Source organism: Rhinopithecus bieti, unplaced genomic scaffold (genome assembly GCF_001698545.2).
Source record: "Rhinopithecus bieti isolate Rb0 unplaced genomic scaffold, ASM169854v2 scaffold_19861, whole genome shotgun sequence".
Lineage (NCBI taxonomy): Eukaryota > Metazoa > Chordata > Mammalia > Primates > Cercopithecidae > Rhinopithecus > Rhinopithecus bieti.
In genome coordinates this window covers 1,645,159-1,656,656 of record NW_016809659.1, presented here as the reverse complement: position 1 = coordinate 1,656,656, position 11,498 = coordinate 1,645,159, and the positions used below count along the sequence as shown (strand labels likewise).

The 11,498-nt window shown below is 39.0% G+C and overlaps 1 protein-coding gene across 1 annotated transcript; it reads left to right on the top strand.

The window, feature by feature from the left end:
- Nucleotides 1-3,902: 3,902 nt before the first annotated feature.
- On the top strand, nucleotides 3,903-4,530 carry FERD3L (Fer3 like bHLH transcription factor). The gene has a single exon (XM_017890060.1). The coding sequence runs from the start codon at nucleotides 3,956-3,958 to the stop codon at nucleotides 4,454-4,456; it is 501 nt and encodes a 166-aa protein (XP_017745549.1). The 5' UTR covers nucleotides 3,903-3,955; the 3' UTR covers nucleotides 4,457-4,530.
- Nucleotides 4,531-11,498: the final 6,968 nt, after the last annotated feature.

Here is an 11,498-nt window from a genome sequence, read left to right as displayed (position 1 = left end):
AATCAGCCATGGTCACAGCCATACACAATTTGAAATTGAATAGGAAGAAGACAGTGGTCTCTTCTCCAGGTTAGTGGAAGGAGTACTTCTTATGCCTTTCTCCTACAATCATCACAGACATCTACCTTTGTCATATCTTTATTATTTGCCCTTAAAGTTCATGTTTCCAGAATAACAGAGGAAGGGACATGAAAAAGGAAAGGTAGGGTTTTTAAAATTGGGGGGATTTACATATTTGCTTTACTCCCTGGAGGTTTGTTTATCCACCTTTCTCTGCTTAGCACCCTTAAACCCAGGCTTCAGCTCATTCAATAATTATGGGTCATTTTTTATTCATGGTCATTCTTTTCTTTGATTCTGAACAGTTTAATAGTATAAACAAAATGTTTTATGTCTAATGGGAATGGTCAATAGAAATAAACTAGATAATCAAATAAGCAAAACTGATTGTCATTTCATAATCATTTCTTGAAATTTTTTGAGCAAAATTTGTGAAGGAGTTCTCAAACTTTTTATAAATACCTCCCTATAGGTCACTGAATAACTGTATACTATAGGCCTAGAACACAAGAGGAATCAAGGTTGAACTTAACTTCTTTTAATCCTCAGTTGAGTTTTTAAAAAATATCTCTCCCTTAACTTTCAAATCTAGAAATGAAAATAATGATTCATTCCAATAGGATGAACTGTAACACCATTGGTACTTTATAAATTTACTGATTTTGCCACGTATATTTACTGTGGAACCAAATACCCACAAAAGTCTTCTAAAAATAAAATGACCATTTCACAATAAGCAGAGAAAAAGAATTTCAGTTATTCCTATAATTAATTATAATTGTAAATGAAATAACTATAATTGTTAATTTATATAACTAATAGTAATTATACATGAAAAACCTTCATAACTTAGATTTTAACATTTTTTGCTTTAATTATATTAACATGATAACAACCTTGTAAGATAAACAGAAATTAAGGTGGTATAAACAGAACTGTTTATCCTGGGATTTTTATGATGAAATAAAAAAGAAAATATTTTAAAATAGTTACTGTAGGTGTACCTATCAGGATATTTTAAAAGTTCCTAATACTTTAATACAAGTATTTCAACCCAATTCTGGGCACTGGTTCCATTACTTTTACTACAGTTTCTTTTGAGATATGATTATTGAAATCTCCGTTCTCTGCCAGGTGCAGTGGCTCAGGCCAGTAATCTCAGCACTTTGGGAGGCCAAGGTGCGAGGATTGGTTGAGGCCTGAGCAAAATAGTTAGACCTCCTCTCTAAAAAACAAAACCTTCAGCCTGATGAGGTGGCCAGTGCCTGCAGTCCTAGGTACTCAGGAGGCTGAGGTGGGAGAGTTTCTTCAACCCAGGAGTCTGAGGCACAGTAAGCTATGATTGTAGCACTGCACTCCAGCCTCAATGACTGAGTGAGATTCTGTTGAAGGAGAGAGAGAGAGAGAGAGGGAAAGAAAGAAAGAAAGAAAGAAAGAAAGAAAGAAAGAAAGAAAGAAAGAAAGAAAGAAAGAAAGAAAGAAAGAAGAAAGGAGGGAGGGGGAAGGAGGGAGGGAGGAAGGAAGGAAGGAAGGAAAGAAGAAAGGAGGGAGGGGGAAGGAGGGAGGCAGGAAGAAGGAAGGAAGAAAGGAAGGAAGAAAGGAAGGAAGGAAGGGAAGAAAGATACATTTCCTTGGCTAAAATCATAAAGGAGTTTGGTTCAATGAAACTATCTCTTTAGTCTTGTGAAAGCTTCTGACCCCCATTTTCTGAAATTTTAAATTTAAATAGCAACCATGGTTTCCTTCATTAAGTTTTCCAATGTATTATATGGTGAAACTAGATTCTCAGTTGACTGAGGTGTTTAATACACTTGCAAATAGGTTGTAAATGAATAAAAAATAAGTCACTGAGAAGCATTTAACATAATTTAAAAATCAACAATAAATTTGCCCAATATTTAATAACACATTAATTTAAACAAAGGTTAGAGAGCATGTTACTACTTTTTTGAAACAAAAATCAGTTCTCCCATTTACCAGCTTCATAGCCACTGTTGACAATCCTATGAGTTTTATTTTCAGCCTTCCCTTTGAAAGAAGCTTAGCAAAAATCAACTAAGTAATAACCAAAGATCTATTTTCATTAACATCTTCCAGGATCACAAATTTCAATTATTCTCTGCCTGAGTTATCACAATGCAAATTGGAGAATGAACAGTAAACACAAGCAAAAGAAGATAAAATCTATTAGAAGATCCAGAGACACCAGACACAAATGCGTTAAAAGAAGAAGAATTCAAAGTTATACTGTTTTGATTACACAGAGAGAGGCTAGGAAGAAGAAAATGAATTGAGATTACCTGTTAGAAACAGGCGGTTTCTGGTTTCTGGGAGCTGTCCAATGTACTGAGTGAAACATCTTAGCCACAACTTACCCCCTTAATACGGACTGATGTCCTGGGCGGTTCTCTTTTGAATCGAGATGTTTCCACATTCATCTTTTTAGGTTATTTCTTCTAATCTACCTTTAAAATTATCTTCTAATCTGTCATTTTGACCCAATGGGTCTTTTAAATAAATCTTTACACATTACTGAATAATTAAGTAAATATAGTTATTGACAAACAAAGAAAAAGGACCCTTTTGTTAAAATATTAGGGATACTAGAGATAATATAAAATGAGTAAACTCTTATTTTATTATGCCAAATTTAAAATCTCTTTCTTATCTCAACGATCTAACGATAGTCAAAAAGCTCCTTTAAATAAAATTCAATAAGTCATTGTTTCTGCTCTTAAATCTTACTGTAGGACAATACAAATCAATGAGGAAAATAAGCCAGATGGAAGTGTTAGGTTTTTTTCTTTGTTCAGGAACAAACACTCGATCTGCAATTTAAAAGTCCGAAGACTCCTCAGCAGAGGGTGAACTGATTGACTCTTTGGCTTATCAAGGGCAAATCGCATTTCTGAAAAGAGCTTGAAGTGGTTTTGTTTGTGGGGAGAGTTTGCTTTGTCCCCCACACTGAAAAGTATACAGCAAAGCCCGAGCATAGAAAATGTCCTGAGCTTAAATTTGTCATTTTATTGCCGTCATAATGTTTCCTCTTGGAATAAAATCCTCTATTTTACATGAGCAGGAGGTAAAGGTAGGGAAAGGAAAGTCAAGTATCTCAATTGTTAGGCTGATTGCATCCAAACAGACTTTAGAAGTAAGGGTTTGTAACGTGGCAGGAGAGCTGTTTGCGATGCCCTGGAAAGAAAAAGAAAGCCGGTTCCAACAGCGACTCTGGGGAATGCACTCTTGGCCCCCCTGCCATGCTTACTTAAGCTAATGGAAGGTCTTGCCTTTCAGCAGCCGCTGCACTGGGATACCAGACAAACAGCTCCCCTCGATCCCAGGCAGGCAGGGCCCCTCTTCAGGACATCATTAAAAGCACATGCACTTGCTCCACATCCATTGGCAGATGGTGGCAAGATTCAAGACTCCTACCCTGAAGTCAAGGAGAAGCCATCGCCGTGGAAAACATCCTCTCTTTGAAAATCCAACACGAAATTAAAGAAATACACGAGATAAGGAGCCCGGAGAACATTAGTTGGCTGCAGGGGTGAAGACAGACACAAAAAGCACAGCAGGTAAGAGCTGGGGGTTGTTGCCAACAAGGAACTGTCCCGGGTGGCGCAGAGAAAAGGATCTCAGAACTGGAGGCCTTTCCCTTTGAGTCTTCCATGCGTGCTCAAGCTTGTCATCTTCCATAAGCTTCGAGAGAAGGGACTTTGTCAGAGCATTTCTTATCGGTGCGACTAATCCTGTTATCAGCTCGGTTATAAATATTTAATGTTCCCTGGCCCTTCGGTGATGGTGCCCCATCAGATTCAAGGCTGTTAAGAATCTCCATCAGCAGCCTCGCCCCTCCCCGCGGAAAACCGATGAGAGGCAGGGCCAAGCCGAAGCGATGGCGGCCTATCCAGAGAGCTGCGTGGACGCTACGGTGCTGGACTTCGTCGCAGACCTGTCCCTGGCCTCCCCGGGACGCCCTCTCCTCTGCCACTTCGCACCCGGGGTCTCCTTTGGGGATCCAGCCCTTGCGCTCCGAGAAGGAAGAACCAGGAGGATGGCGCAGTTTGAAGACGGGGACCCAGAAGAAGAGGAGTGCGAAGTGGACCAGGGGGACAGAGAAGAGGAGGAGGAAGGGGAGCGCGGGAGAGGCGTCTCCCTATTAGGCCGCCCCAAGAGGAAAAGGGTGATCACCTACGCCCAGCGCCAGGCCGCCAACATCCGCGAAAGGAAGCGGATGTTCAACCTCAACGAGGCCTTTGACCAGCTGCGGAGGAAGGTGCCCACGTTTGCTTACGAGAAAAGGCTGTCCAGGATCGAGACCCTCCGCCTGGCCATCGTCTACATCTCCTTCATGACCGAGCTCTTGGAGAGCTGTGAGAAGAAGGAAAGCGGCTGAACCGGGTGGGGAGAGTCTGCCCTTCCTGGTCTGGTAGTGCTGGGGTGTGTCAGGACCGGGTACTGGGTGAGGCTAAAGGGCCAGGAGGGACGCCCCAAGACAGAACGTCTGGCCTTCTGGAGGTCGGTTTCGAGATTGTAAGATCCCCAAAGCCCCCGAGCAGAGTGGCTGTTGTAGAGTTCATATCTATGCGACTGCCCGAAGTGAAGTCGGGGTCAGGGGCTAGCCGGGAAGTCAGAGCGCGTGAGGATGAGTCGGGGCCGTCCAGGCTGCTCCTAAGAGCTTCCGTGGGCTGGGTGGGAAGAGAACCCTCCTCGCAAATGGCAGACTTTGGAGCTTCTATAGAATCTAGCCTCTCCACTTTACTTTTTTTTTTTTTTTCCATAGAGATAATAAAGTAGAAATTCTTACTTTTTAAAAAGCCTCAAGAGTCGGTGGTACGCCATCCCCAGCAGGCGCTCCAGCAGGCGCCTGCGTGGAGGCTCTGGAGCAGACGCCGCGAGGGTGCGGGGATGCGAGTTTTCTGGTAGCCAGAGGGTTCTGTCTGGTCCTCAGAGGCTTGTCCACGAACTGAGGGAAGGAAAAATGGAAGGCAGAGCAGTCGAGGGGAACTGCTGACAAAGTGGGACCTCTGAGAAGGAACACCCTTGCTGTCTTCCATTCCCTCTCCCTCCCCTCCCTTCCTCTCTCCCGCGCGCGAGCCCTCTGTCTTCCTTTCTCCCTCTCCCTCTTCACCTAGTTAATTCCAGAGGGACCATAGCTTCTTGTCCCAGGGCCTCAGTGGTGTTCATTCAGTGCCTTAGCCAGAGTGCAAATCTACGCTTTGCATCTTAAGTGCAGCGTCAGCCTTCAGGCCGCAGGCCAGAGTAAGGGACGAGTTCACTCGGGTCACTCCTGGGTCGCAGGGGGCCTTAGGTGCCCTGCAGCTTCGCCACCAGCCAGCGTTTCCAACTGTCCCCCGGCCAGGGGTTGGGGTATGTGAAGGTGCCTGGATCTTTCTAGGAGCAGGGCCGCCTGAGCGCTCACTTTAACGTTTTTAGCTGTAGGGAGGGAAGATAGCTTTCACTCTAATGGCTTCTAGAGACTACCAGGGGAGACAAAAAGTCCAAAGAGGAGATGCCTTCTGACGCCTTGCAAAACGCCTGCCATGCAGATGAGGTTGAAGCGGGTCCATACTGAGAGGCCGCCTCCAGTTTGGACCCGTGCCATTCCAGGATTCTTCCTTCTAGGTGACGTGCTAGTACCAGAACTGGGGTCTTTCAGAAAGGAGTGGGTACCTGAGGAGAGGAACCCGATTGTATAATGCCCACGTAAACATAAATTCAGTAATTCTAAAGGATAATCCCCAGTGATTCCAACACTATTTTGCCCCCATTACGCACAGGAATAGGCGGGCGCCTGTGCGAACACACACTTCTCTGAATCATGTTTTCAGAAAGAGAATTCATTTCATTAATAAATAACATATACTCATCCTAGAAATTCTGGAACACAAAATTTCAAAAAAGAAAAAATTCGAATCACTCCACATTACCATACTGTTAGCATTTTCATCTATTTATTTCCAGTATTTTTTTCCCTGTGCAGTTATACATTCAATATATTTAACTAATTCGAGATACTTTGGGATACTGGTATTTTTCCACTTGACATTATAGAAGGTGCAATGTTTTCCCTTAACTTTAAATATTATCCAAATGTGATTTTGATTACCGTATCTTATCGTCATATCCATGTATCACAACACTATCCCTTTAGAGATAGATAACTATTTCCTTAAAAAAAATAAATAAATAAATGATGCTGCTAAGAGCATTCTTGTAAATGTCTTCTCTGTCTATTATCATTTCCTAATATTTGATACCTAGAAGTGAAATTTCTGGTTCAAGTTTGTGGATACAAATGGCCAGATTCCCTTCTTGGTGGGTTCTGTCAGTTCACTCTCCCACACTCTAGTATTGCAGGAATTTGCCTTTTTCCCAGCCTGTTCATTAGTACTTTGGATATTTAAAACTTCTTAGTTTTCCTTTCCATAGGACCTGGCTTAGTTCTCAAATGAGCCCCCATTCCCAAGATTTTCTTTTATTATTATTTTTGTTGTATCTTTCTACCAAGAATTTTTCCAACTCTACCACAAGAACATCAGAATAAACAGGTAAATGAAAAAAATACATAAACAGCTAACACGAAACAACAACAAAACCCCATAGAGTTGTTTATTCTTATTCTTCTACCAATTCAAGTTCTCCTAGAAATTAAACATCATTCTTTTTTAAAAAAATCATCTGAAAGTGTTGAATAAGTAAAAAGAAAAAAAAAGTAATTCCAATCTAGGAATTCTTAATATTTTGTTGAAAGAACCAGTTCTGAAAACCAGAAATAAAGCAAAATTGTGTAGACCAGGGACCATCAACATTATTAAGTCCTGAGGAGTAAACACAGCCACCCGTTTTCCTTAGTCTTCTCCCTCATATTCTAACATATTTTGTTCCTAGTAAGCAAATAACATTCCTCCAGTGAATACTTCTTCATCATAGTAAATGATACCTAAAAAACTTCTAAATGAAAAGTCATTTTCTTATTATCACTAGAGGAATTATCCACCCTTCTTAAAAAAAAACTTTAACAGTTTATAAATGCTTTGCTATTTGTAAGTTTACATGTTTAGGAACTGCCTCAAATGTAGTCGTTTAAGATATTTCCATAATAATTTTACTCAAAGTAATTTGAACCCAGGTAAGTATGAGTCACATAGAAAGGGATTGACTTATTCCTTTCATCAAATACCAATAGAGATAAGATAAAATAATCCACATCCTGAGCTTAAATGGAGTGTACCTCCATATTCTGACCCTCAACTTTTCTAAGCATTATTTTAATTTTAGTTTTCCTCAGGTTAGATGCATAAAATCAGTGCACCTTTAGCACAAGTTTTTTGTTTGTTTGTTTGTTTGAGATGGAGTCTAGCTCTGTCACCAGGCTGAGTGCAGTGGTGCGATCTCAGCTCACTGCAACTTCCAACTCCCTGGTTCAAGTGATTCTCCTGCCTCAGACTCCCAAGTACCTGGGATTACAGGCATGTACCACCACGCCCAGCTAATTTTAATCCAAGGGTTTTGTATGTGACACCCATTATATTAAAATAGTTTTACTGTTTATTATCTCCTAAACCAACATTGATAGAAATATGAGTAGATATTGACTTTTTAGTAACTTCAACCAGGTTTTTTTTAAGACCTAATGGTGTCAGTTACTCCTGGAAAATTAAAATAATTTGTTTTTGAAATCTTAAAGTCATTTGAACATTTAGAATCTAAATACCATCTGAGATGTTGCTTGGAGGCTATTTATTTATATACTCTCTACTGATGATGGAACACTGCCTTTTGGTCTCAAACTAAGTTCCCCATAGCTATCAGATTACTATTGGTATTCAGACATGTAAGCCATAAAAAGACCTAAATGAAATCATATTTGAAAGACATAATTAAGCTTTCTGAGGAATCTAAAAATAATCAGAAGCCCTCACCATCAACAGGGAGTCATTTAGGCCGATAGTCTTTTACAGTTAGTTGCCCAATGTTAAAGCATATTTTGGCAAAATTAAGTTCTGGAAACTGAACCAAATATTCTGCTAGTATGCATAATTCCTACATGCAGACCTATAATACAATTAAGACCCTTGGATTTGTGTTTATTATCACATTTGTCAGCATTTCCATTATAAAATAGTCTTTTGGAAGGTTGATAACATAGCTACAAAAATCCTGAGATGAAACTTGATAAGCATGACTTTAGGATACCTTTTTTTGTTAATTACAGATCTTCAAAGGAAACTGCTAAGGTAATGAAGCCACAAGTACATTTCACATGTGCAGTTCAAAAATCTACCTGATACTTTAAAAAAACAAAATAATCTATTTAATACAAAATATAAGTTAGACTATTATTTTATTTTATCAAAAGAGCTAGCAGATTAGTATTGAATGTTAAGTACTAACTTGACTTTTATAGGATGATATTATTCATGCAATTATATTTTAAATGTTTTTGGAAAACTGGTGAAGTTTGCTATATATCATTAACTTGGCACAAGTTCACTCAAAGGTTGCTGAACTTTGCCAACATTTTGGGTGAAATTAGGCCCAAGTTCTGGTCAGCACCCTCTCTTCCTGTGAATACTAGACTAAAAAAAGGTTACAAAACAAGAGTCAGCAGTTCTGACCATTTTGTTTTGACTTTGGGGTTTCTTTGAATCCAAAGCTTAAAACCAAACCTGGCGGAGGAGGAGAAGGAAAGAAAAGAAGCAATGCAAACTGACAGGAATAAAATACCAGAAAGGTGGAAAAACTTCTTCAAGTCTCTATAAACCAAAGCCTATAAATTTTCACAACATTTTTTGTGACACCAAATGGTTAGTTCTGTGTCTATACCACATTTCTTAAAGGAGTATGAGTAAATGCAAAGAAAAATATGAACGTATTTTAAAGTACTCTTTATGGCAAATATTTGGTAGAAGCCCACCCTTAATCTGGCAGAAGGCATGGAACATTCAATACGCTGTGAAATCAAGAATTTGACAAATACAATGATGGAAATGATTACAATAAACTGCTTTAGGTTTACTTAGTGATTTATTGTTTTCAAGGCACCATTCACATACTTTATCTCATTTGATCTTCACAATTGGATTTCAGCAAGTTCTAGAGCCTTTCTATTAAACTGAGTCATCAGTGTACCATCTTAAAAATTCTTTCACTCTCTATTGAAATCAGCAAGATACTGGGACTCCCAAAAAGGACCAATGGTCACACATAAGCACCACAGCACTTTGAAAGATATTGCCTTCAAAGATCAAAAGCACCTTAACACGTTCTGTGGATGATAAATTATACAAAAGGCTGGTTTGGTCTGGCTCCCTCAAAGGCCAGATTTTACAACCTTCTATTTCAGGCTCTGTGAAGGAGATTTCCACCTGCAGCCAACAAATGTAGATGACCTCAAAGCAGCTGGTATGGACAGTTTTTTATGATTTCCAGTCTTCAAAAGAGAAGAAAAATGTCTATGAGAATTTGGAAATAGATCAAACAGTCGGTGAGCAATAGAAGAAAAAACATCATCTAAACGTGTTTGAATGAGTGAACAAATGAATGATAGCACTATTACTTTACCACAGATAATTTTGAAACTTCTTCAAAAGATAGTAATACAAATCTATATTTGGTACTGGCTAGATCTTGAACTGATTGGCTATATTGAATACCAGAGTTCAGTGAAATATTGGAGAAACTAAAAAGGGTCTCAAGAAGAACAACAAAATAATTGGATTATTGGGTCTGAATGAAGTAATATTATCCATAATAAGAAGTAGTAATATCTGTAATAATATAACAATTGTACTGAAAGCTTATGACAGCACATGTTCTAAACACTGTGTTGAGTTCTTATATGTACTAAATACTGTTAAACTTGTAAAGTTCTCATAAAAATTTTAGGACTTGCACACTATTGTTATTTCCATAGTGAGGAGGACACTAAGGAATATGGAAGTTAAATAATTTTTCCAAGCTCAATCAGCTAACAAATACTGAAGCTAAGATTTACACCCAGACAAGGATTTCAGAGACCAAACTCTGAGGGATTAAGAATATTTGGTGATGATTATATGATCATTATATTTAAGTACAAATATTGTAAAAAATGAATAATTGTCATCTTTGCATAGTCCTGTGAATCTATAATTATTTCAAAATAAAATTTAAAAATTAAAATAATCAGATAATTACTATGACAATCCTTTGAACCTATAAAACACCATAGAAAGTTCACTATACATCATTAACTTGGCACAAGTTCACTCAAAGGTTCCTGAACTTTGCCAATATTTTGGGTGAAGTTAGGCCCAAGTTCTGGTCAGCGCCCTCTCATTATAATTAGCTTTAATGAGCTGTTCACAGATACTGAACTCATGTCTTGTTCTATTGTAATTTTTCTTCAAGTGTTTCATGAAAGTGAAACCAACATTTTGTGCATGGCATTATGTGGTCTCTGGAATAAAAATCGAGACTCGTTTTTTCACTCTGTCCCTAAAGACTATAGACGAGCACTGAGTGCTTGACTCTGAGTTGCTTGGTCTGTGCTGATAGTCTTCATCAGCTACATTCTCAAATATGGATTTGTAGTATTTGCACATCCTAATTCTGTTGCTAAATTAGATTACTAACTTAAAACTTAAACCTACTCATCCTGATTTGTAAAGTGGAAATCATAAACACAGAACTATTTAAAGACTCAGAAGAGATCATGTAAGTGCTCATATAAGACTCAGAAAAGATCATATGAGTACAATGCCTCAAACAATATAAAAATTTAGCCAATGCCACGATTGTTGTTTACGTTATTTCAATGTTGAACGTGTGTGTAGGACAAAATGATAATTCAGCCTTTTAGAAAGGCTCATGATAACACATAGAATAGGATTATTAAATACCTGTCCTGTTTCTCCTAAATATATTCAAAACTTTTTAAGTAGTATGACATTTTGTGCCCAATCTAAGTTGCTGCCTTAATCACTCTTTTATGTTTTTAAACATATACATTTAAAGGTAAGGCTTGTGGTCCATGGCATATGTAATCACAATCTTTGGTCTGCCAGGAAGGTCACTGTAAACTCTACACTCCTGAAATATTGGCCGGGCGTGGTGGCTCAGGCCTGTAATCCCAGCACTTTGGGAGGCAGAGGCAGGTAGATCACCTGACATCCGGAGTTCAAGACCAGCCTGGCCAACATGGAGAAACCCCACCTCTACTAAAAATACAAACATTAGCCAGGCCCAGTGGAGTAAGCCTGTAGTCCCAACTACTCGGGAGGCTGAGGCAGGAGAATCACTTGAATCAGGGAGGGAGAGGCTGCAGTGAGCTGAGATGGCACCATTCCACTCCAACCTGGGCGACAGAACAAGACTCCATAAACAAACAAACAAACAAAACTCTTAAATTTGCATATAAAGCTTTTTATATGAAAAAGTTACCATACATTTGG